Consider the following 26,738-nt stretch of genomic DNA (forward strand, 5'->3'; position numbering starts at 1 on the left):
TCGCGTGGTTTCCGCCGGCGCTGCGGGCCGGGGTGGAGGCGGAGGACGGGAGTCCCAGAGGCCGCGCTCCGCTCCTGCAGAGCCCAGGCCGCTTTTTAAAGCCCGGGCCGCGGCTGGGGCTCGGCTTTGGGGGATTCTCTCAGGTCGGTGCTGGCCATTCCTCCCCGCGGCTGAAGGGGGACAACCGCCGGAGGCATTTTTCTCTCCCTCACACCCCACCCGGTACTTGACTTGGCTCCGCCCTCTTCCGGTCCGGCCTCCCCTCCGAGGGGGAGAAGGGAAGATGGCGGGGCCGTGCGGGAGCGCCGTGCGCACGCGCGGGGGCCGAGCGAGTGCGCGCCGGGCGTGCGTGCGCGCGCCCGCGCGCGCCCCAGCGTCTAGGAAGCCCGGTGCGTCGGGAGATGAGCCGGGGCCGGTCCTCCGCCGCCGGCGTGCACCAGGCTCCCCGCCCGCCGCCCTCGCCGGGCTTCTCCCGCGGCCTCCGTGCGTTCGCTGCAGGACCAGGCACGAAAGTAAGCGCGCCTCGCGGCCCAGGGCTTCCCCCGGGTCCGCGCACCTTGCACCCCGCACAACCATTGCAGCCAGCTGTGTGCGTTGCTTGCATCCCACCCCGTTGCAGGCAGGCAGGCAGGCGTGTGCATTGCATGCATTGCTGGGCGTGCGTGCATGCATGCATCGCGAGAGGGGCGCGCGGCGGTGCGCTCCACACACAGCAATCAGCGGGGCCGCTGGCTGAGGCGGTCGGTTCCCGAGGACACTCTGGCGGCCCCCCATGTGCTTTTAGAAGGTGGATTCCACCCCCCCCCCTTTTTTTTTCTTTTGGTCTGTTCTGTGTAAGGTTTTTTTTTTTTTTTTAATGAGCGAAGCAGGCTGGTGGGGGTGAGGGCGGGGGGAGTGCACCGCCTGTTCTGTGTCTGTAAGGAAAAAGTTTCAGGAGCGTTTCCTCCCGGGCATCGGTTTGTTTGAAGGACCGCGGTGAATCCACTGCGCTCTGTTGCAAGTTGCATGGGGAGGATGAGGGTTTGGGCTCCGTGTGGGGAAGACTCCCCCCCCCCCAGTATGCAGTTACCTCGGAAGATGTGTGTCTGGATTTTGGGTTGTATTTTTGCTGTCCGTCTTCTCCTGTGGGATTTTTTTTACCCCTGAGCCCCTAGCGAGGGTCAGCGTCAAATGTATCCCTCTCTCTCTCTCTCTCTCTCTCTCTCTCTGTTTTAAGTACTTTGTAAAAGGGGAAAAAAAAAGAGTTAAGGATTCGTTTTGTCTGGTAAACTGACTGCATATATAGGACGCTGTAGCTCATCCCTTGGAACTGGGCACCATAACCCTTGCCCTTGCTTGAACAGAATTCTCGGGACTTAAGTCAGGCTCACCACCAAATGTCGAGGAAGACACACCTAAGTGATGTGTGTTATGTATCAAACATTTGACTAGTATGTTTACCCTTTTACAGATTGAAGCACAATGAGGATTTTTTCTGAGTCTCACAAGACGGTGTTTGTTGTGGATCACTGCCCGTACATGGCAGAGTCATGCAGACAGCATGTGGAGTTTGACATGCTGGTGAAGAACAGGACCCCAGGGATCATCCCCTTGGCTCCCATCTCCAAGTCCCTGTGGACTTGCTCAGTGGAGTCTTCCATGGAATATTGTAGGATAATGTATGATATATTCCCTTTCAAGAAGCTGGTGAGTGTCAGAAAACTGTTTAATTGTGTAGATAGTGACGAGACATTGCTGTAGATCTGTAGCTGTCTATGCAAACTTAACTGCCCCTTTGATTATTACCGTATGGGCATTTAAGTATGACCAGCAGTACGATGCTGATGGGTTCTGCACACTTAAGAGTTGTAGGTGGGTTACAAAGCGCTTTCTATTTGTACTTACACTTTATGTGTACTGGCTATAAACAGTCCAAGGAGGTGAGTACTATGCATGCTATGCATACTATGCATACTATGTACACAGGTACGCAGCAAGTTTGGAACAGGCACTAGATTTAGAGAACTACTGGTGTCTCACGTGGAAGGAAGGTTGAGGGGTTTTTATTTTGTATGCCTAGCCGTCCCTAGAGCTCACTCTGGATAGACCAGGCTGGCCTCAGACTCAGAGATCTGCCTCCTTCTGCCTCTCAAGTGGTGGGATTAAAGACATGCACCACCTTCCCAGTTCCAAAAAGCTAAAAAGTCTCTCTGTGTGTGTGTCTGTGTGTTAATTAGTAAGAAGAGACATAGACATTTGACAGAAATTCCAAATATTAAAGCCACCTTTAGGTTTCAGTATTTTAAATGTTAGATGGCAAGTGCTGGTCTTCTTAAATGCAGCAGCCTGAGCTGGGACCCAGCAGAGGTCCTCCTCATACCTGACAGGGCTTTGTTTTGTGGTGCTAGGTTCCAGCCTCACACTGCATGCCAGGAAGCACTACAGCACTGGACTGCATTTTCATCCCTTATAGCAGTTTTTAAATCTGTATTTTACCGAGGGAAAAGGAAGGAGTGTAGTTGATGTCCATTATTTGGCTGTCAGTTCCTTGTATGGCCTTCAGAGTTCCTCCTGTTTCTTCAGGCTTCTCTCCAAACCCTCTGCTTTTTTAGGGATTTTTGCCTTTTTGGGTTTGCATTTAAATTTAAAGACCATTTCGTCTTCTGTTTGCCGTACTTGAAATTATCTGTCCCTGGCTTATTGTGTGACCTGTTCAATAGTCAATTTGGAGTTCTCTCAGTCGCTGCTTCTGTGGAGAGCCCGTCCGTCTCTCACCGCCTGATCCGACTAGTGAACCAAGTTGTTTCTCACAACATTTACTATTCTCTGAGATTCTCCTGCTCATTTGTTTGCTGTGTTTTCTTTCACTGCATTACCTCATTGCCCACGCAGACATTCTCCATGCTGTGCAGAACTGTCTGATCTATGACTACATTCCCGTATGTATACTCAGTGCCTGAATAGCAGCTACATGCCCTGGGCATTCACACTTAGAGAACATGGATCAGATAGTTGCCAGTGTTAGGAATTGGTGTTATTTTACAGTGTGAGAGTTGAATACTGATTTGTCTCTTTGATATCTGTTAGGTGAATTTCATTGTGAGTGACTCCGGGGCACATGTTCTGAATTCTTGGACTCAAGAAGACCAGAACTTACAGGAGGTATGCCTGGGTTTTGAAAATTACCTAAATGTGGTCAAACTTAGAAGAATGATTAATTTTTTTTTTCTAAGAATTTCTGTATCTTTGCAAAGTTAAAATCCCAGGTTGCATGGAAAGAAAAACTGCTCTTTCCGTTCCAAGCAAATCTCAGCTCTAGCTTCTGGTTCTTAATTTACATGTTAAGCATAATGACTGCGTACCACGTTTTATTTATTGCATTCTTAATTTAAACTTTATCCTTATTGTTAGTGATGATTTACCAAGACCCTTCCTGGCTCATGCCTTTCCCTCATTTTTTTCTAATCATTCTATCAGAATTTCTGTTTAGAATTCTGTGTATATAGAATATGTATATCCATAAAAGTGTTGCTCACTGCTATGCCAAATAGTATTTATGACTATTTATTTTAGAACTCCCCATTTCCTTTTCCTACTTACATACCTGTTGTTGCTCACGTCTCTCAAAGCTTCTCCGTATTTCTTTTACCACAAATGTATCAGTTACTTCAGCAGTTTCCTGAAGCACAGTCCCCACCCTCTGCGCCTCAGCATCCTCTTGTGCTTTCTCATGGCAGCGTTTCCTCTGTGTGGTCTTTGTCTGCTGGAGGATGGCCTCTGCCGTTCATGGAACGTGGGTCTTTGTATCCATAGTTTGAACATAAAAGTAGTATTTTCTCAAACACCGCTATGTCCAGACTTCCGCTGACGCTGCTGAAGAAGTCCAGTGTCAGTTTATTTAAATTCCGAAGGCTTTAAGAGTCTTTTCTTTCCTCGTTTATATTCTGAACATTTTCAATGATGTTCCTTAGCGGGTCTTTTCTGATTTGCTAGGTGGGAAATTCTGAGTTGTATGTTTGATCTTGTTCTTGTGTCTGTATTCTGTGTCTTTCTAGAATATCTATTAGTAGGATATTGGACTTTCTGGGTTAAAGTCATTTTTCTTTATTTATCTATTTGAACCTGTGTTATCTATCTATTTGGAAGTTTTTATTTGACTATTTTAATTTCTAAGAGCTTGTTCTTGTACTCTATATCCTTTTTGTCAGTCTTGTTTTATGGTTGTATATGTATTTTACAACTGAGGTAGTTAAGGGTTTATTTGAGGATCAGTTTTGATCTCTGTTTCCAGAGTTCTTTTCATGTTGAGGTTTTACTTGCATGCCTGCTGACTTTTGGCTGTGCAGTCTTGCCTATCAGCACGGCACTGACCATTGGGTTAGAAGACCCTCAGTTGTGGGCTTCACTGTGGTATAAGCCAGTTGTTTTTCTGAAGGAACCTCAAAATGTCACAGTCACCAGATGGTCTCTTTGGAACCCCCCACCCCCAAGGTCTCCTATGTGCTGTGAACTTCACTGTCAAGTTCTGCCACTCACAGGTGGACTCAGAAGGTGGAGTTAATCTTGCTACTTTTTTGGGGGGGGGGTTGGCTTTTTTTTTTCTTTTCTTTCGAGACAAGGTTTCCCTGTGGCTTTGGAGGCTGCCCTGGAACTAGCTCTTGTAGACCAGGCTGGTCTCGAACTCACAGAGATCCGCTTGCCTCTGCCTCCTGAGTGCTGGGATTAAAGGCGTGCGGCATCACCGCCCGGCTAATCTTGCTACTTTTAATGTAGCACTTAGCTATCTGAGAATAGTTCCAGCTTTGTGTGGTGATGTAAAATTTAAACCATGGCTCTTTTGCAGCCTTTGCCGTGTGTCTGTGCTTAGTAAGCCACAGGAAGATAGATGGGACAGGACATTTGATGACACTCTGCTGGGCAGGGCTAGCCCAGGGCCTGTCCTTGTGCTCTGCTGTGCTCTGTGGTCTATGTGTTAGAAACCCCGTCTCAAAAAACAAAACAAAACAGTCAACACATATGTGCACACATCTCCCTTTTCTGCACTACTGCGGTCTATCTAATAGCATATGACTGTGAAAAGTTGCTGGGCCTGATAGCACAGTCCTTAAACCCCAGCATTCAGAAGGAATGGGCAGGGAGTGTCAGGAGTTCAAGGTCAGTCTAGACTACATACATAGTAAGGTTGAGGGTAGCCTGTGCTACAGCAGATGCTGTCTCAAAAACCCAAACCCAACATTCTCAGTCAAGCAAATTACGTGAGTATCCAGTGTTGGGAGGAACCCTTCTTTAATACCTCTTTCAATACTCTGAAGTTTTGAGTATGTCATGAGGAAACTCCACTGTAAGGGCCACTCTCGAAAGTCACTGATGTTGAAGATGCTTTTGTGTCAAGTGTATGTAGTGCATTGTATTTGGTTATCCTTATCACAACTAGTTGTCAGAAATCCTCATGAATAAGGAGTGAAGTCAGCTGGTGGCAAATATTTAGGAGTCATTCATCACTACATATGTCTATTTGGTTTTACCCTAGGTCCCTGACTCTCTAGTCTCAGGTTCTTTTTTGGTTTTTCGAGACATGGTTTCTCTGTGTGGCTTTGGAGCCTATCCTGGCACTCGCTCTGGAGACCAGGCTGACCTCGAACTCACAAAGATCCACCTGCCTCTGCCTCCCGAGTGCTGGGGTTAAAGGCGTGTGCAACCAACGCCTGGCTTAGTCTCAGGTTCTTGGTCAGGTATGGGTTCTATTTCATGGAATGGGTCTTAAGTCAAATCAGTTATTGATTGGTTATTCCCGAATGCTTTGTGCCACCATTACCCTAGCCTATCTTGCAAGAAGTATACCATTGTAGATGAAAGATCTTGGTGTTTTGAGAGCACCAGCTCAACATATCCATGTGCAGTGTGTTGTTGCTTACAGCAGTGGGACCTTGCTGTCAGTTTTTGGAGAGTAACTTACAGTCTTGGCAACAGCCCAGGTTGTTTGGGGATTCCCATGGGGCCCCTTTGCCAAACAACTCATTTAGATGTAACTCAGTCCTGGTCCTGGATGCTTCACTGGGTGACAAGAGATGGCCACTTGGGACTCTGTCTGCCCCATTATTTGGAGTTTTCACTTAGATCATCTCCATATGTCTGCATTTTAGCAAGTTTTCTACTGTATTAGGTTTCCATATTACCCTTCAAATATGCCTTAATTCTAGTCGTCTCTCCCCACCCATATTGCCTCCCATAACCCCTCCTCTCCTCCCCTCCCTACTTGATACTAAATTAACTTTCATTCTTGACAGAAATCTTCCATGGTTATGATGTATAATGTGTGTGTGTGTGTGTTGTTATATTTGGCTTGCTAGTATCTTGTTAAGTGAGTTTGTATCCATATGTACATATCTAAATGATTTGTTTTTTATTTTATGTGCATTGGTGTTTTGTCATTTATTTCTGAGGGTGTGGATCCCTTGGAACTGGAGTTATAGACGATTGTGAACTGTCCTGTGAGTGCTGGGAATTGAACCCCGGTCTGTTGTGAGAGCAGCCAGTGCTCTTAACTGCTGAGCCATCTCTCCAGCCCATTTTCAGAAGTGTTGGTTTGTTGTTTTCTCAGGAAGTTTTTGTCTCGCATGTCATACTGTTGTCAGCATGGTTGTCTCTCCCTTTGCTTAGCTCATGGCAGCACTGGCTACTGTGGGCCCCCCTAACCCTCGGGCAGACCCTGAGTGCTGCAGCATTCTGCATGGGCTTGTCGCAGCCGTGGAGACCCTGTGCAAAATCACTGAGTACCAACATGAGGCTCGAACGTTACTCATGGAGAATGCAGAGCGAGTTGGGAATAGAGGACGAATCATCTGTATTACAAATGCAAAAAGGTGGGCTGCTAATCCCGTTATTGTTTGCCTTGAATATTGATACCAGGCTTATTGGGTTCTAGATAAAAATCCATCTTGATAAGCTGCATATGCTCATACACACCTGCAATCCTAGTACTTCAGAAGCAGGGATCAGAAGATCACTCTGAGTTTAAGGCCAGTGTAGCCTAAGTAGTGAGTTCTAGGCCAGCCAGGGCTACAGAGCAAAACTGTCTGAAAAAAATCGTCTTGGTGAAAATTGTCTAGATTATTATGTAAATTGATAAGACTTTCTTCACTGGTTTTTTAGCTAACAGTTTGATATTATAAATGAATATGCTTAAGACAATCTTTGCTGAAGTAAATTTTTGGCATTCTGTGTACATATGTGTCTGTATGTGGGTCTTGTGCACACGAGTACAGGTGCACTTGCTCTTCACCTCTGAGCACACCTCCAGGCCCTGCTGAAGTAATTTTAAATGCCAGTATCAGCATCCTGCAGCTGAGTAGTGGCTTTGACTTTTTTCTTACTGTTTGTTCCTCTAAGTTTTCTCTTTTTTTAATAACAGTGATAGTCATGTACGCATGCTTGAAGACTGTGTCCAAGAAACAATTCATGAGCATAACAAGCTTGCTGCAAATTCAGATCAGTGAGTATAATTCAGAGATGAAATAGCTGTCTTTAACGTCACATGATGTGTATTTCATATTTGCTTGGAATAATTTTTACTGTATTTGGTAGCATTTCCTTGATTTTTCTTACTAGCCTAAAGCTATAAGTTTGATCAGATTTTTTTTATTTTCCTTACATTTTAGAATATTTCTTCTCACAAGAAAGGTGCTCAGAATGATAAAATGATATGCAAATTTATAAAGTATATTTGTTTTGAGAGCTCATTATCATACCTTGCTAGGAACTTATAAAATATGCAAGTTGTGGGTGTTATTAATCATTACTCACTAGTTCAAAATGTAAATAGGTTCACTCATTGCATTGTGTGAATTTATTTTTTTAATAATAGCAGTTGAAAAACTGCTTTATACTTGCTTGATACTCACAGCAGTATTTAGTGATGATCAAAACTGTTGGGTGTTTTTTTTCTACATCAGACAGTTCTGCCAGGACACCAATCCTGGGGTGCTTCCGTTCAATTGAGACATCAGCTCGCTAGAGTTACTACAGCACCTGCACATTAAGAGCTCAGATCCTCAGCATTGCATCTCCATCCTTTCAGAACCACTGTCAGTCTGGCTTGCTAGTCATCAGGTGTTCCCACAACCCCATCATGTCAGACTGTGTTAGTGTGTTACAAAGATACAGATGAAGTAGGGGAAGCACCACAAACAGGGCAAGTCCCAAGTGCAGGAGCTTTCACCTCTTGGAGATGGATGTCCTGTTTTCACAGAGGGTGCATGTGTTCACAGGACATCCCTGTGGTGTAATCTCATAAGGAGTGGCTCTATGAGGTGTGGTTTGTTAGAGTGCGGGTGGCCTTGTTGAAGGAAGTGTGTCACTGTGGGGGAGGGGGCTATGAGGTTTCCTATGCTCAGGATACTGCCCAGTGCCTCAGTCAGCTTCCTGTTGCCTACAAGCCAAGTGTAGCCACCATCCCGCTTGCCTGACCGTGCTCCCTTCATGATGATAATGGGCTGAACTCTGCACTGTGAGCAAATGACCCCAATTAAATGTTTCTTTTATAAGAGTTGCCATGGTGATGGTGTCTCTTCAGAGCAATGGAAACCAAAGTAAGACAATCCATGAGCCCTTTGTCTCTGAGACTTTTATGGAGATGTCACACAAGCACGACTGGTTATTTATTTTCTGGCCCCTGTTTCCTTTCTCAAGGATGGCAGGGTAGGGCTTAAAGGTCCCAAGCTTCTAATTATAGCATTGTCTTTCTGTTAATGTCTTCCCCCATGTAGGAACCACAGGTGGAGAATCCCAAGAGTTAGATCATTAGCACAGAGGGGCTACCACCTAGGAGATTCCAGAGGGTTAAGAACCAATGGTCAAGAACCTAGATCCAAGATCAAATAAAGGGTGGAAGATACTGCTGGTGCCATAGTACTTAGGACTTTATAAGGGTTTCAGGAACTCTTATCCCATCTGCTAGGTCAGTAGTCCAAATGTTTACCTGTTACATTACAGCCAATAAGGGCGTGTTTACAGCAGTTGTACTGGACTGCAGTTTAGATTGAGCAGTTACTAATTTTCTTATATGGAATAGGGGCATTGCTATTAGGAGTGAAACTATCCTTAGTAGAAGGGTTCTCAGGTGTTTAGTAATGTCCTTTACAGTTCACATGAGAATGGCTCAGTGTCTCAGTTAGGGTTTCTATTACTGTGCAGAGACACCGTGACCACAGTAACTCTTACGGAGGAAAGCATTTCATTGGGATGGCTTACAGTTCAGATGCTTAGTTTGTTACCATGGTGGCGTGCATGCAGACATGGTGCTGGAGAAGGAGCTGAGAGTGCTCCATCATGATCCACAGGCAACAGAAAGTGAACTGAAGTAGGCATAGCTTGAGCAGAGGAGACCTAAAGCCCACCCCACAGTGACACACTCTCCAACACGGCCACACCTCCAAATAATATCACTCCCTGAGCTTATGGAGGCCAGTTACATTCAAACCAGCACACTGAGTAGGAAACATTTGTTCATTTATTCAGAGTCAGAAAGAACAGAAATGTAGCTAACAGTGAATTATGTAATGTACAGTGTAGAATACATGGATTTTCGTTGAATATGCTACTGTCAGTTTTCTTCTGAATACAAGGCTAGGGAAGGGCTGGTGAGGTGGTTCCAAGTCTGACAACAGGAATTCAGAACCTCTGGTAGAAGGAAAGACTCCCCCATGTTAGTCTCACTTGCATGTGTTCCTAAATAAGTAAAAATACAATTTTAAAAAACAGAAAATTTTTAGTCTCATATTCTTAGAAGTAATCATTTATAGGTAGTGATTAGGATTGCCTGATTTTTGTCCTCAAAAAAAAGTAAAGAAATGCAATATGTAGATACTCATTTTTTTGTGCTAATTACAGAAAATTGTAAGACCTTTCTCTTTGTTGTTACTTTTTAACTTTAAACATTTTTTACTATACAGAGATTGTCACATAGTTGGCTACCTCTCAGCTTCTTACTCCACAGAATGTCTTTTAGTGGCGGTAGTAGTAGAGTTGCCTCAGTGGCTTCAGTTGAAAGCAGGGCCCTGGCACCTACCATCAGGGTGTGCATTATTAAATACACAGAAAAGTCTTGCGTTTCATTTAAATGTGTAATTATTCATTGGGTATTTATACAAGTACAGCAGTTGTGTACCGTGTGGCTGCTTAGCTGGGAGTGTTGGTATGCTCATGGGCTTACACTGTTTATCATGATGAGGTCCAGTAGTTTGCTTGCTGAATTCTTCACAGTAAAAAAAAAAAAAAACCTTTTAAGTGAAAGTTTTTTTTTTTTTTTTAAGTCTCATGCAGATTCAAAAATGTGAGTTGGTCTTGATTCACACCTACCCGGTTGGTGAAGATAGCCTTGTGTCTGACCGTCCTAAAAAAGAAGTAAGTGTGGATGTTCCTACTGCAGAGGACAGGGTTGTGAGCTGGAGTTAGCAGCACTTAGGGTGACAGCAGTTGCCTGATGACATTGCTGGTTTTTCCTGCCAAGAAAGTACTTGAAAGTCTGAAAATACAGAATAGACTTGTAATTACAAACATTACATGTCTCTGTTTTGCCTCATCATCGACATTTATTTTAATATAATGTGTTGCAAGTCTATAAACTCTTTATTCCAGTCTGTGAAGTTTAGTTACTTCAGTAACTTGAATTTTTACCCATTTTGAGAAAACTACATACTAATGAAATACCCTCTGATAACAAAGAAACCAACTGAAACATTCAGGGAAAAACCTACTTTATAACTTTTACTTTAAAAAAAGAAATAAAGATATTGTAAATGAAAAGATAATTTTGTTGGTTAGTAAGTATATTCACATCACATCTTCATTGGTAGTCTGTATTTAGAAATGTAAAGCTGTCCATTTACGTAGTTAACCGTCGTCAATGTATAATAGCATATTCTAACGTTTTGTTTTGCATTTTTTATTTAAACCATGTCCACTGTTACATGAATAACATTTTGTTAGTGTACTGTACTTTTGTTTTTGAGACAGGATTTCTCTGTGTAGTCCACCGGCCTGCCTCTGCCTGGTGGGTACTGGGGCTAAAGGTTAAAGGTCACCACGCTCTCCCTGCTGAGCTTTACAGTACTTTTTGCTACCAGACCTCCTGCTGGTGATGAAGCCAGATCTTGTGGTGATTTTCATGTTCCTTCTTAATTTTATCAGCAGTTTGTATCTCTGTGTGATTTTCACTTCTGTTTTCATATCAATCAGTTAGAACTATCAGCATGTATGTGGTGAGTGCGTGCTAAGTCTAGGTTTTAAGAGGACAGTGACTGTCTGTGCTGTGGTGGACTCATGGCTCACATCATTCCTGGCTTACAGTATAGTAAACAGATTATATATGTTACGGATGCAACTCATTGGTGAAATAATTCTCCTGGCTGGCTTTTACACTCCTCCCCCACTCACCCCCACCCCATGCACATTGTAAAAAGCCACTCGAGACTCAGCACGGGGCTACTGTGGAGTGGTGAGTGCTCTGTGGGTCATCTCTCCTGGGTGCTCTCCTGCAGCTCTCCCCCGTTTTGACCAGTGAAGTCCACAGTGTCCGAGCTGGGCGGCACCTCGCTACCAAGCTGAATGTTCTGGTGCAGCAGCATTTTGACTTGGCCTCGACCACCATCACCAACATTCCCATGAAGGTAGGTGGTCTGCTTGACAGCCCTTTTGTGCTCTGTGATGATTTGCTTGACGTTCCTTATTGGCTTTAATTGAACCTTTACTTTTTCTCCCTGTATTATATTTTGTTTTGCTAGCCCACATTCAGTGTCTTTGAACAGGTCAGTAAATACTGAGAATCAGAAAGAAAGGATCACAGAACAAATGTTGTATTGTCACTGTTTCTAATAAGAACATATCATGTGAGATTTTTTTAAGAACTATGTTCTTACTATTTTTACCAAAATCTATATTTTAAATTATTTCTCTGTGATTCTTTTCCTGAGAGCTGTGTTACTAGATTTCACTGTGTATATTTGAGTGGATCTTTTATTTCCTATGCTTTCATTCTTACCCATCCAAATGTGAAGGTGTGGATAAGTACTAGGTCTGACTAATGAAAAACTCCTCCTGGCTTCCAGTTGATGTAGTGCTCCTCAGGTAAAGAGCCGTGGATATGAGGGCTCAGTTTCAGAAGTAGATTTTCTGGGAATCTGTCACTATTCCTGTTGTCAGGACCAGCAAAATGACTGGCCCATAGTTAGCTTTGAATGAGTCGTTACTGAAATTCAGTCCATACAGTTACTACGCTTACCAAAAAATTCATGGTGACTTTCTTGGAGTCCGGTTTCATTTTTTTTCTTTTTTGCTTCTTTTTTTGGGACAGGGTTTCACTTTATAGTCTACACTGACTTGAAACATGGGCTCTTCCTGCCCTAGCCTCTATAGTGCTGGGATCACAGATGTGAATTACAGTGCCCAGCTTTGTTTTCAGTTCTTTTGCTATCATCCCATGGATACTAAGTTGGATGAGAGAGAACTCTTAGCTTTTCACTTTTCATGTCCTCCCGACCTCATTGGCTGGCTCTTTACTAGGAGTTCTAGGAGAGCCATTAGAGTGGCTTTGGTGTTACACAGTAGTGTAACCAGCCCTAGCTTGTATCTGTGTGTAAGAGACATGCTGGGAAGGCAGAGACAGCTTGCTTGTTGGACCTGACACTTGATCTGTAGTCTGTTCTCTCTGTTAATGGATGATGCCAAAAACAAGCTACTACGCTTGTTTGCTAGTGTTTGCTCCTTTAAACAAGTGGTGTGCATTAACTCACTGCAAGTATTTAAAGATGCTATTGTTTAGGTACTGTTTCTAACAACTTTTTAAGTTTGACTTACATATATTTCAATGATTTTATATTAGGTATACAAACAACTGGCAAGAAAATGAATTTGTGGTTAAACAGATTCAAAATTTCTAGGAGAATCATTTGTGTTAGTTCTGAACATGAAACAGTCATTACCTCAGTGCCTGTGTTCAGCTAATAGTTCTAGAGTTTATTACACTGATGGAATGTGTTGCATCTTTAAATAAGTGACTGGGCAAACCATTCTCTTATTTAGTTAACTGTGGCAGAATGTATTTACCTCACTTTTAGCAAATAAAAAAAAAAAACCATGGTAATTTATGTGATTCTTTTGAAAGCAAACCCAATTTATTAAAATGTCTTACACTTTGCTTAAAGGAAGAGCAGCACGCCAACACATCCGCCAACTACGACGTGGAGCTACTTCACCACAAAGACGCGCACGTAGATTTCCTCAGAAGTGGTAAGAGGCCGACCAAGTGTCCTAGCCTAGCACATAGACTGAGCTCGTCTTTGTCCAGACTCCTCTACAATGTCAACATCATGATTTTTGTCAACTTGACACAAATTAGATCCACCTGGAAGAGGGTATCTCAATTGGAAAAGTGCTTTCATCAGATTGGTCTGTAGGCATGTGTCTTAGTTAGTTACGGTTCCTGTTGCTGTGAAGAGATACCATGACCATGGTAACTCTTGTAAAAGGAAGCATTTCATTGGGGTGGCTTACAGTTCAGAGGCTTAGTCTGTTACCAAGGTGACAGGACACAGTGGCGTGCACGCAGACATGGTGCTGAGAGTGCTCCATCATGATCCACAAGCAGCTTTAGAAAGTGAGCTGAAGTAGGCATAGCTTGAGCACAGGAGACCTACAGCCCACCCCACAGAGACACACTCTCCAACACGGCCACACCTGCTCCAACAAGGTCACACCTCCAAATAATATCACTCCCTCAGCTTATGGGGGCCAATTACATCCAAACTACCACAGCATGTCTGTGGGGCATTTTCTTAATTGCTAATTGATGCAGTAGGGCCCAGCCCACTTTGGGGTCCCTGGGCACGTGGGTCTGGGGTATGTCTGAGAAAGGTAGCCTAGCAGGCCAAGGGAAACAGCCCTCCTCCATGGCCTCTTCCTCAGTTTCTGCCTTCAGATTCTTAATGAGCTCCTGCTTTGGCTTCTGTGATGATGGACTCTAACTGACAAGCGGAAGTGAGCCCGTTACTCCCCCAAGCTCTTTAGGTCACAGTGCTTATCACAGCAGCAGAAAGCAAGCTGGGAGAGTGACCATGAACTCATATTCTGTAAATGAAAGATGAAAGTTTACTTTCATCTCCAAGCTGTGGTTTCCATCACTGTACCTACGTGCTTCAGGGTAGGAGGGAAGAGCTTTAGTAAAGGTCTGTGCTTCTGTGCTTCACTTTCTTTGTTTAAAAATTGCAGATGCTGCAGCAGCATGAATCGTAATATTTCATTGACTCCTAAAGCTGTATGACATTGTAAGGTTTGACGTTGTAGACTGATGCTGATAGGATTATAGGATTGATGTTGAGCAGTGGTGTGCATCCATTATGAAGCATGATTGTGAGCCAGCTGGGGCACTGGTTGCGTGTCTAAGGGATATTCAGATTCGGTGATTGAATTACTAGCTAGAGAGAAACTGCTGTGATTAATGTATCTGCTGATGTTTAGTAAGGGAATGTAGAGAACTTGATGTTGAAAATATAACTCAGCCGGGCGGTGGTGGCGCACGCCTTTAGTCCCAGCACTGGGGAGGCAGAGGCAGGTGGATCTCTGTGAGTTCGAGGCCAGCCTGGTCTACAAGAGCTAGTTCCAGGATAGGCTCCAAAGCCACAGAGAAACCTTGTCTTAAAAAAAAAAAAAAAAAAAAGAAAAAGAAAAAAGAAAAAAATATATAACTCAAGGCGATTGCTAGGAACCCATGAGATGATACCAGCTTTTAAGATTTTTTATTTTGACTCAGAAGAGTGTATAACATAGCCTTGGCTATGAAACTATTTCTTGTCTGTGGAGATGGCATGGTGGGTAAGAGCACTTGCTGTGAGAGCAAAAGGACCCAAGGTCAATCTCCAACGCCTATGAGATGTCTGAAAAGCCACAGTGAGGAGCAGAGACAGGCGGGTCCCATGTGCATAAGTAAAAAGTCTTCATACTCGTACAGAGTGCTCCTGTGGCATTAGGACCTGAGCCCTGTGCCTGTACATTACACAGAGGTGTGCGTAAGTGAATACAGTGTTCATACTCGTGCTGCAGAGTGCTCCTGTGGCACTTAGAGGCTGCATGTGGTTATGATCTGGGAGTTAGGTAAGCCTCACTTGGGTGGGACTGAGCGGGATCTCTGTACGTTAGCCCAGGCATCTATCTCCCTTAAGCTCCATATCTGTACATTCTGCTGCCTGATGTCAGCGCCCCCAGAACAATTGGTGAGCTCTCTGACTGGCACTTAGCACTTTTCAGTGGACATTTCGTCCAGGTGTTTTTGCATTTATGTTAGACGGAAACCTCAAGATCATCTTTGAATTGCCTGACATCCCCACATCAGTTTCCCTTCCCTCCTCTTCTAGTCCCTACTCCACCTCTCCTCTGCCTCCTGCTACCCCCCCCTTCCTGTTCAGAAAAGGGCAGGACTCCCATGGGTCTGGACAAAACATGGCATATCAAATTGTAGTAAGACTAAGCACCTCCCCTTGTATTGAGGCTGGGCAAAGCAGCCCAGTATGAGGAATAGGATCCCAAAAGCCCCACCAGAAGACCAAGCTACACAGCTGTCACATATATGCAGAGGGCCTAGGTCAGTCTCATGCATCCTCCATGGTTGTCAGTTCAGTCTCTGTGAGCCCCTGTGGGCCCAGGAGAGTTGGTTCTGTGGGTTTTCTCGTAGTGTATTTGACCCCTCTGGCTCCTACAGTCCTTTCTCACCCCCTTGTGCAGGGTTCCCACCAGTTGCTGGACGAAGCCTCTCTGAAGACAGTTTGGCTTAGGCACTGATCTATGCATGTAGCAGGGTGTCATTAGGCATCATTTTCTTTTTATGCCAGTCCTGTGTGTTCTATCCTGTATCTCTGGGTCAGCCAGCTTCTGGGTCTAGGAGTTCCAGGCAGTGTCAAGGGTGGCCCACTCTCAAGAATGCCACAGGTCTCAGGCTAGACCAGTTATTTGTTGTCTACTCCCACAGTCTCTGTCTCTCTGACACTTTTTAAATCAACTGTATCATGCTTGATTTCGTCATGTGTCTCAGATACAACCATACTGTATCTTGGCTGCTGTTAGTCGCTCCCTGACTGCAGCCGGTTATTTCCTCACCCGGCCTCCCAGGGAAGAAGGTGAACTGAGAGCAATGCACCGTGTTCTCATGGCTCTGGTGTTGCGCAGACCACGTGGCTTCCTCTTCCTCTCTTTCATTTCTCGCTGTCCTCTGAGAACTTAGCCGACCTTCCCAACTATCTGAAGGAGGCTTCTTCACAGTGTCTAGAGAGGCTCTCGTAGCGCCCTGTAGCCTCTTCTTCAACACTTTGTCAACTCTGTGACCTCAGATTTGTCCACTGTTTGGCTGACAAGTCTGCCCTACGCCCTGCAGGTTCCATGAGGGCAAAGGTGCTGCGCTGTCTTCTCAGGTTTTCACTCAGAACATCGTGGTCCTCTGAGAAGCACACTGGGGTTTACGTGTCATCTTAGACTTTTCACCCTTCTGAGCATTGTCTATACTTAGCATTTATTGGTGTGGGCGGAGAGAGGGTTGCGGTGTTTGAGGCCTGTAAAGCTTTTTTTATTGGCTATTGAAGCAGCAACCTAAATTAATTAAATTGGTGAATGAAACAATAAAATGAAAAATTTGAAGGGACATTAATTATTGATGTTAATTGTAGTTTATATCTATCCTCTACATGGACTTTTTTCCAGACTTTGTAGAAAGAGTGTTCTCATAGAGCTCCTCTCTCTTCCAGAGCTTAAGCTTATTTTGAAAACTTAAAAATTGTCACTCTGAAGGTGGTGACCTCTTTAGTAAAGTTAGTGTTTCTGTGACCTTTCTGAAGGTGATACCCACTCAGGTGGCAGCAGTAGAGAAGGTCCATTTAAAGAGACGGTAACCCTGAAGTGGTGCACACCCAGGACCAACAGCATCGGTGAGTAGACAGGGCCAGGAGGACAAGAGCTCTCTGGCTCGCTCGCTCTCTCTCTTTCTAATTGGGGAATTTTGTTGGTGGAAGGAGAGGGAGAGAGGAGAGACAGACATAGACAGAACAAACTTTGTTGTTTTGAACTGTAGGCTATTTCATTACGTTCTTTCAAATCAGTGTTTTCTTCTATTTCAGAACTACACTATTGCACTGGAGCATATCGAATTTCACCAGTAGATGTAAATAGTAGACCTTCTTCCTGCCTCACTAATTTTCTTCTCAATGGTAATTTTCAATATTCAGTGTCTTAATTGCAATTACTATTAAGTGGAGTCATCAGTGTCACTCTGATCTATTTGCCAAAATTGTTTTAAACTCACACATTTGGAAATAGCCTTAACAAGTTTTGCTAAGGGTCAGAAAAAAGGATTTTCTTTATGACTTCCAGACTATTATATCTTAAGTTTTCCCAACATGGTTTTAAGAATTTTATTGAAGTTTTGGTTTTTAAAGTCTGACTTGGCGCTCTTGGAAGCTGGAATAGCAGACCTTCACCTTGGGCCCACTGAATTACATACTGTATGTGAACTGAGGTTTCTTTGAATGCTTCACCTTCATTGTATCTAAATATTATATTTTCAGTATCGTACCATATGATTCTTACCCAGACCTAAAATTTATGGTTCATTTTATTTATTTACAGCTCAACTATTAACTTCTGTCTTCTAAATTTAAATTTTCAAAGCTCTTCTGGTAGCAAGATAATCTTAAGTTTTGGAACTATTGAGTTTTAAAAATGTCGTTTTTTGGAAGGTTCTTTTCATTGTTAAACAGTTTGATTATCAGAATATGTAAAGTCCAAATTCAGTAGCATTTGGCATGTGAAGTAGAAACTTAAAAACAACTATGCTAGCAAGGTAGTCACTCTGTAGAAGGCATTGAGATCGTGCCTTTCCCTCAAATACTTGCAGCATTAATAACCTGAGAATTTTATTTTAAGTTTCTATGAGGAAATTTTTATGTGAACTTGAGATTGAGTAAAGCATACAAATATGCCATTATAATTACCTTTGGGAAACTATATAATTATGTAAACTTTAAGGATTCTGACAGAAGCTAAGTGTTGGGAATGTGTAGATACACTAGCCTAGCCGTGCTAGGTAAATGTGAGCTGTTTGAATTTTGTTACCAACAGCTTCATCTTGCTTCTGACAGGTCGCTCTGTGTTGTTGGAGCAGCCGAGAAAGTCAGGTTCCAAAGTCATCAGCCACATGCTTAGCAGCCATGGAGGAGAGATCTTTCTGCATGTCCTCAGCAGCTCTCGATCCATTCTAGAAGATCCGCCTTCCATCAGTGAAGGCTGTGGAGGAAGAGTGACAGACTACCGGATTACAGTGAGACTTTGGAAACATGTTTATTTTATGTGTGTTTGGCCTGTTTGTATGTTTGTGCGCTTTGTGCATGCATGGTACCTTTGGGGGCCAGAAGAGGCTGTTGGGTACTCTGGAGCTGGAGTTAAAGACAGTTGTGAGCCATGGTGTGGATGCTAAAATCTAACCTGGGTCTTCTGAAAGAGCAGCTAGTGCTCTGAGCCACTGAGCGTCTCTCCAGCCCTGGTGTACAGCTTTATTATCTGTAGACTTTGTTTTGAGTCAGTTAGCAAGAGTTTTTGGTACATGTTAAGGTTACGGCAAGGCCGTCTCAAAGAAGTGGGTTGTTTCCATAACTGACATCACTGTGTGTCCTCTCTGCTGTATGATACGTTCAGCGACTGGGAATTGTCTGGGTTCTGCAACACTGGAGTTACAGAGAAGAGGGAAGATTAAACTAGTGCTTTCCTTTGCATATATTGATATTTCATGGCTAGTTTTTGAGATGATGGTGGAACTTAAATGTTAATTTATGTATATAACTACACTTGATAAACCACCAAGTATTTTATAATTTAATTATTAGGCTTTTTTGGGTAATTATTTTTAAGGGACTAAAAGCCAATCAGTATCTATTAGAGAAAACTGAGAACATACAAACATCTAAACACCAAACAAAAACCCTAATTTACCTATAATTACATTATTCAAAGATTAACACTCATTATTTTGACGTTCTATCAAAGCAGCTTTTTCATAAGCAAACTGTGCTGTGATTAATGCACGCACATCTGAAAGAAAGCAGTGAAGTCCTAGGAATGAAGTGGGGGCAGGGTGAGCAGTGAGGCGGGGCCCCTGTTAGAGAGAGGGCTGTGCTGACAGTCACAGAGGACATGAGGGAAATGACTGTCAGATGTAACCCGTGCTGCAACACTAGATTAGTTTCTAATTGTGTCTTATCTGGTTATCATTAGGATTTTGGTGAATTTATGAGGGAAAACAGGTTAACTCCTTTTCTAGACCCCAGATATAAAATGGATGCAAGTCTAGAGATCCCGCTGGAACGTGCAAAGGACCAGTTAGAAAAGCACACTCGTTACTGGCCCATGATTATTTCACAAACCACCATTTTCAACATGCAAGCGGTGAGTCTTGTTTTGCTCTTTTCTAGATTAGTGTGTATTTAGAAATATATTTGTAGAAAAATTTTTAAAAGTTTGTAATTGGTGCCATTCCTCAAGCAAGAAAGAAAGCATGTGTTTGTTGTGGCTGAAGAATTAGTGACTCAGGGCAGAAGCAGCAGTTATGGGTCCCCTTCCTGTGGTCCTCGAACCATTAGCATTAAACCAACTTTGTCCTTAACGCCTTGATGCTTGTTTTTCAAGACAGATTTTCTTTCTCTTTTCTTCCTGTTGTTTTTTTAACCTTACAGGTAGTTCCATTAGCCAGTGTTATTGTGAAAGAGTCTTTGACAGAAGAAGACGTGCTAAACTGTCAAAAGACGATATACAACTTGGTTGATATGGAAAGGAAAAATGACCCCCTTCCTATTTCTACAGTTGGTACCAGAGGAAAGGGCCCTAAAAGGTAGTGCTGTTTTCTTCACACATCATGCTTACTTAATGGGTGTTATTTTGTCAGATGATTCTCCATGTGCACATTGTCTGAGGGGATGGATGAGTGTGTACATATAGTATAGGTACGATGGAGACATAGGAAAGTAGGCACTGCTTCAATATAACTTGGAATTCCACCATTAACTATGGGTAAAAGGAAATAAACATGTCTCTACTTCTGTCTCCTTTGCCGTAGCAGGTGGGGTCAGTAGCTTTAGCGTTTGGATGTGTAAACACAAGGAGCGGTTCTGAGAACGCCTTGTCCGTTAGCGTTTCGTGTGTGAACACAAGGAGCGGTTCTGAGAATGCGTTGTCCGTTAGCGTTTCGTATGTAAACACAAGGAGCGTTTCTGAAAACGCCTTGTCCGTTAGCGTTTCGTGTGTGAACACAAGGAGCGTTTCTGAGAACGCCTTGTCCGTTAGCGTTTCGTGTGTGAACACAAGGAGCGTTTCTGAGAACGCCTTGTCCGTTAGCGTTTCGTGTGTGAACACAAGGAGCGGTTCTGAGAATGCGTTGTCCGTTAGCGTTTCGTGTGTGAACACAAGGAGCGTTTCTGAGAACGCCTTGTCCGTTAGCGTTTCGTGTGTGAACACAAGGAGCGGTTCTGAGAACGCCTTGTCCGTTAGCGTTTCGTGTGTGAACACAAGGAGCGTTTCTGAGAACGCCTTGTCCGTTAGCGTTTCGTGTGTGAACACAAGGAGCGGTTCTGAGAATGCGTTGTCCGACCTTTCCTCCAGAGACGAGCAGTACCGCATCATGTGGAACGAGTTAGAAACGCTTGTCAGAGCCCATGTCAGCAACTCCGAGAAGCATCAGAGGGTCCTGGAGTGTCTGATGGCGTGTCGGAGCAAACCCCCCGAAGAAGAGGAGCGGAAGAAGCGAGGGAGGAAGAGGGAGGACAGGGAGGACAAGTCGGAGCAGGCGGCGAAGGAGCATGGGCCGGAGAAGCCGCGGCCAGACTCAGACAGGTGACTGGTTCTGTTAGCTGGCGCCTTTGCCGTGGCACACACACCCAGTCCATCCAACGCAGGCTTGTCCATCTGTACCTGCACTTTTATTAGACACAGCATCTTTTTACTTTAGGGCAAAAACTGTGTTAATTTTTCCTAACTAGTTCCTGGCTATTATTATGACGATTGATGCCAGTGTGCACTATGACTATTGTAAAATTCAAAAGTATAATTTTATGTTGAGTGATTTGCCTAGGCATTTGTCCCAAGATCCCATCCTAAAAGAATGCTCTGCCTTATGTTAGAGACAGGCCACAGTTGAGTGGTCACAGCAAAGTGTGGAAGGCACAATCTTACAGGAATTAGGTGCAGGCTGCCCTTTGGAGCAGATGAACTCACAGTCCTAATTCTGACATCATTCCAGAGCTGCATACTGCTTCCCCTTAGTGACATCAAGGTTAAAGTTATAAAAACCATAAAGAGTCATAAAATGTTAGAATGTGGCCAGCAGATGGCTCGTGCAGTAAGAATGGTTGAGGCCCTGGGTGAGAACTGACTCCTGTAGGCTGCCCTCTCACCTTTGACCTTCACACACGCCATTGTGCATTTATTGTCCCCACCCCCAATTAAAAAGTTTTAAAGGTTAACACATATCATAAATGTATCACCTTCTATCTCCTTGCTACCAATCAGGCAAGACAGTTAGGTAAGTATTGTAGTGGCATTATAGAAAATTCCAAACACACATACCTGTATAACAAACAAATGGGCTCTGCCTTCACAGTTGCTAACTTGTAGCAGACCTCTGCTCACACACACCAGTTCCCACATCTGCTGCCGTCACCACTGCTCTCTAGAAAGGGCATTGAGAGTAGCTCTGGAAGCCATTCACTCACTACCAGACAGGTGGAACACTTGGCGTCTCAGCAGTTTCAACTGTAGGAAAAGGAAAAAAACTACTGTGGCCCCAACTGACCTTCAGCATACGACTTGTGCATGTCTGAGACGTGCTTATCTTACTGAAGAAGCCTACTAAAAGCTGGAGTACGGCCTTTAACCCCAGCACTTGTGAGCTTGAAGTCAGCCTGGTCTGTGCGATGAGTTTCAGGCAGCCGGGCCTGTATAGTGAGATCTTACCTGAAGAAAAAAATAACTTTAGAGTGAGGCTCCCAAGTAATGAAACCTAAATACATTCCCCATTACATAGACCACACCACACATGGCAATAAGTCATAATCTTATTTGTAATTTGAATACATTTCTTTTCCTTGTTTTTAAAATGTGAAACGTCTTTTGGTTATTACATTGTTTCTAACTTTTAAATATTAACTTAAATTCCTGTCTGGTTTAGTTTTCCTTTTTATCTTACTAATCCCTGAACTGTGACTGCTATAAAGGGAAGTAAAGTTGTGTTGAACTCATTAAATTCTTTTATATGAGTTTTAGATTCTTTTGTGAGATCAGATATTTTATGAAAACTGATATACAGATAGTGTACTTACTGGGCAATTTACAGACTTGTAAATTAAACTTGGCTTCATTATCTGTCTCTGCAAGGTTGAAAGGTATTTTAGAACGAGGGAAAGAAGAGTTGGCCGAAGCAGAGGTTATAAAGGACTCACCTGATTCCCCAGAACCACCAAACAAAAAGCCCCTTGTTGAAATGGATGAGACGCCACACATGGAAAAGTCTAAAGGTGAGGATAGCCCCCGGAGCCAGGCAGTTTTCAGCAGAGCTCTTGTGTGCAGTATCACTTGACACTGTCTGTGAGAGAGCTCCTGATGTCTAGACACCAGACAGGAGACTCCGTTCACAGCCTTGGAAGGGAAGACATTTGTAACATTTAAAAAAAAAAAAGAAAAAGAAAAAGGAGGAGGGGGCTGGAGAGATGGCTCAGAGGTTAAGAGCACCAGCTGCTCTTCCAGAGGTCCCGAGTTCAATTCCCAGCACCCACATGGTGGCTCACAACCATGTGCAATGAGATCTAGTGCCCTCTTCTGGTGCGCAGGGATATATGCAGACAGAAACTGTGTGTATAATAAATAAATCTTTAAAAAAAAAAAAGGAGGAGGAAAAGAAGAATAGTAACAGTATTCTCTATAGTGAAGGCTTTGAAAACAAATGCTTTGTGTGAAGTCTGTAGGAAAGGAATTGTAAACTAGAAAAACTAGAAGCTTAAATCTACTTGAGCCTGAAGTGCCAGGTGCTGCTTACGGAGACAGACTCCCCTCAGCCCTTTGTCATTACATTTTCCCCACTCATGAGCAAAGTCAGGGGTTTGATTCTGACACTTGATTCCCATACATCATGGTGTGTTGTTCATAATTCTCTTCTACATACAGCGCTGTCTTGTCCCTGCTCTCCCCTCAACGGTTCCCTCTTCTCCCAAGTCACTGCCTTCCACTTTCATGTATGTTTGTACATACACATAAAAAGTCTGTAGATTGTATATGTGAGAAGAAAGGTGTGTGCTGTCGTCCCTCCACCCAGCTCTTGGTATCCAGCGAGGAGTGTGGTGATGCTCATTTAGTGCTAAACTAAGATGGGTCCTGACCGAGCTTAAGTAAAGATATTGTTATAAACCATATTTTTACCATAAAACTTTCCATCTTATTTATAGGCTGAGAAGCTTAATTTCCTCCTGAAGTAATTCTAGGTCTAAAAGGATGGGACTTGGACTCAAGTTCCTGATGTCCTTCTGGGCCTCAGTGTCCTTGGAGATCACCTGGGCTCAGGTCACTCTCTGGCGCCTGTGCCTGTGTGTCCTGGACAAGAGCAGGGCGGCCTCACGTGCTGTCTGTTGGCAAGTCTTGCTAGGAGCAGGCTTGGGACACACTGACGCTTCAGTTCCCCGGTTTCCTTGCAGTTGGGACTCCGAGGTCACCTTGATGGTCCTCTGGTGTCTGCCTGCTGTGGGACGACCCTTTTGTGCACCGTGAGGGTGTGCTGCTCTCATTGCTCCAATAAAGAGCTGACTGCACAGTAGCTAGGCAGGAAGAGGTCAGGTGGGAGAGCCAGTCTGAGAACTGGGAGGGAGGCTGGAGTCTGGAGCAGGAGCAGGAGAAGCAAGACCTGTAGAAGATGAGGTAACGAGCTGTGAGCCAGGAGACAGCACATACAGTAACAAATACAGACTAATTTAAAATGCAAGAATTAGCAAGTAACAAGCCTGAGCTATTGGCCGGGCACTTATAATTTATGGTAAGTCTGTGTGGTTATTTGAGAACTGTCCGGTGGGAAAGAAAAGTCTAACTACATATGGCACCCAACATGGGGTGTATTTCTTATAGTTTCTATTACTTCATATGTATGTTGAGGCTTCTGTTAACAAAATTTAGACTAGAATAAGTTTTGATATATAAAGAGAAGAAACAAACCATGGAAAACAGAAAAGAGAGATGCAGAGTTCTGTACTATAGACCCATCCTTGCTTTGTGCTGGAGTCATCACAGGAACCACTCCCATTCAACTTAGATTAGTCTCAGAATCACGAGGAGACGTGGAGAGGAGAACTTGCTGTACTGAGAAAAGGTACCGAGCCACATAGCAGAGCGAAGATAAGAAATGTGGGTTAATTTAAAATGTAAGAATTAGCTAGTAACAAGCTGGAGCTGTTGGCTGAGCACTTATAATTAATAAGTTTCTGTGTGGTTATTTTGGAACTGGATGGTGGAAGAGAAAAGTCTGTCTCCATCTATCTGCCCCTCAGGCTGTTGCCAGAGTTAGAAATGTTAGGATTTAAATCAGTGTCCACTGACAAATTATAGACCTCACGTGTCAGATAGACCACTGGATTAGAATGAGAAACTGAGATAGTCTTTTTTGTCCTTTGCAGTTCCATACATGTATAAAGTGTATCTGAATCATACCCCAGTTGCTGCTGCTCTCTCCCCACATGTCCCCCTCCCACCTTCATGGCCCCCATTCTGTGTTACAACCGAAGTCATTGTGTCTGTTGTGATCAGCCTCGTTCCTTAGGCCTGTTTGATGTGTTCTGGGGAGGACTCGCCCCCTCCATCCTCCCAAGCCAGCTGGGTGCCTGGTGGATACACTGCCCTCAAGGCTGGTTCTTCTAAGTGCCCTGTGCACTTTTCTGGCGTGGTGCAGTGCCTGAATAGTGTAAAGTGAACAACTGAAGTGAGAGTTAAGTCTGACATTTAACTTTTTCTCTTTCTGCTCTAACACCAGGGCCAATGTCCTTATTATCCTTGTGGAGTAACAGAATCAACACTGCCAATTCCAGAAAGCACCAGGAGTTTGCTGGACGTCTGAACTCTGTCAATAACAGAGCTGAGTTATATCAACACCTTAAGGAGGAAAATGGGTTTGTGTAATTTCCTGTGGAAACTGCTTTGTCGATTGTTAGTCCCGAAATGCAAACTGCTTGCTCGTGGTCAGCAGTTTTTCTTTAAACTGCTATTATGAGCTAATCTCTTTCTCCTTAACCTGTGAGACCCTTGGTGCTCATAAAAAGGCCCATAATTATGAAAGTGTCTGCTGCTTATAGCATTGTTTTCAGGGGGAATCACACATGGGATCTATGTTAAAGTGTTAGAATAGAATAAATTTCAGATGTCGTTATTTTAATCAGTTTTAAGGAGATATCCTCCTACAGTATATTGTTAAAGGAATTTTTTTTGTAGGACTGTTAGACTAAATGGAGGAGATGGGAGAGTGGGGGGTCTTAAGGAGGCCCCCTTATCTTCACAGGGGGTCTTAGGGAGGCCCCCCTCATCTTCACAGGGGGTCTTAGGGAGGCCCCTTCATCTTCACAGGGGGTCTTAGGGAGTCCCCCTCATCTTCACAGGGGGTCTTAGGGAGGCCCCTTCATCTTCACAGGGAGTCTTAGGGAGTCCCCCTCATCTTCACAGGGGGTCTTAGGGAGGCCCCCTCATCTTCACAGGGGGGTCTTAGGGAGGCCCCCTCATCTTCACAGGGGGGTCTTAGGGAGGCCCCCTCATCTTCACAGGGGGTCTTAGGGAGGCCTCCTCATCTTCACAGGGGGGTCTTAGGGAGGCCTCCTCATCTTCACAGGCTCTGCTTTCTCTCATGTGTACAGTGAGGAGGTTGGACTGACTGGAGGACCCCGAACTTCAATCCCTTTCTTAAAGTGCTCACACTCTCCTGTTGTGAATAGGTTAGATTTTAGTTCCAATGGGTAAAAGTAGGTAAAAAAAAATACAGATTTCTAGTGAATGTTTTAATTTAACATCTCATTTTACCCCTTCTAAACTTTTCAGGATGGAGACAACAGAAAATGGAAAAGCCAGCCGTCAGTGAAGAGTGACTGGAGAAACTAAGTTTAGTATATTGCAAAAATATTTTGGGCAGAATTTGATATAAGTACTTTTACAGCAAGATTATATAGCTATGTTGCCTGGACTTGTTTTTACATTTGTAAAGAATTTCAACAAATTATCTTTTTTGTACTAATTCTAAGATTGGCAGAGTCAAAATATATACATTTGAGATTTGTCCTCCCAAATCACAATTTATTTTATGGTAAAAGGTGTTCCCTCTGGAAATGTTTTTTAAAAAAAATTCTTAGGCTCCTCTTTGCCAAATAAAACTATTAAAATGTATGAAATGCAAAGTATTGGAGTGTTGCTTTATGAAAAAGATAATTACTCTCAGTTGTAACAATGTATAAAACTCATCAGAATTTAGTGAGATTTGTAGTATTCAATATTGGATCTTATCTGTCTGTGTGATGTGTGGGGAGTACTTTCCCAAGGAGACTACTGGCTTGGTTTGTTCTTTAATGCTTTGCCTTTGTCTGCACTTGAGGGAGTTTCAGGCAGTCCCTGTGACGTTACATTTATCAGTTTGATATCCTTCTACATCTTTTCTGTTTTTTGTTTTG

The 26,738-nt window shown here is 43.6% G+C and overlaps 1 protein-coding gene across 3 annotated transcripts; it reads left to right on the forward strand.

Annotated features, from left to right (window-relative positions):
* Positions 1-13: 13 nt before the first annotated feature.
* Ints13 (integrator complex subunit 13) lies at positions 14-26,468 on the forward strand. 3 transcript variants are annotated; one of them, XM_027430107.2, is made up of 18 exons: positions 14-143; positions 1,451-1,686; positions 3,067-3,141; positions 6,640-6,842; positions 7,391-7,471; positions 10,290-10,380; positions 11,517-11,645; positions 13,179-13,263; positions 16,854-16,943; positions 17,133-17,222; positions 18,153-18,331; positions 19,282-19,452; positions 19,740-19,894; positions 20,662-20,892; positions 22,432-22,571; positions 25,064-25,199; positions 25,935-26,012; positions 26,116-26,155. In XM_027430107.2, the coding sequence occupies exons 2-18, from the start codon at positions 1,462-1,464 to the stop codon at positions 26,153-26,155; spliced, it is 2,199 nt and encodes a 732-aa protein (XP_027285908.1). In that variant the 5' UTR covers positions 14-143; positions 1,451-1,461. The 3 variants fall into 3 exon arrangements, with proteins under 3 accessions (XP_027285908.1, XP_027285907.1, XP_027285909.1); XM_027430106.2 differs by lacking the exon at positions 14-143 and adding an exon at positions 373-512 and having other exon boundaries at positions 26,116-26,468; XM_027430108.2 differs by lacking the exons at positions 14-143; positions 25,935-26,012 and adding an exon at positions 373-512 and having other exon boundaries at positions 26,116-26,462.
* The last annotated feature ends 270 nt before the right edge of the window (positions 26,469-26,738 follow it).

Source organism: Cricetulus griseus, chromosome 8 (assembly GCF_003668045.3).
Source record: "Cricetulus griseus strain 17A/GY chromosome 8, alternate assembly CriGri-PICRH-1.0, whole genome shotgun sequence".
NCBI classification, from domain to species: Eukaryota; Metazoa; Chordata; class Mammalia; order Rodentia; family Cricetidae; genus Cricetulus; species Cricetulus griseus.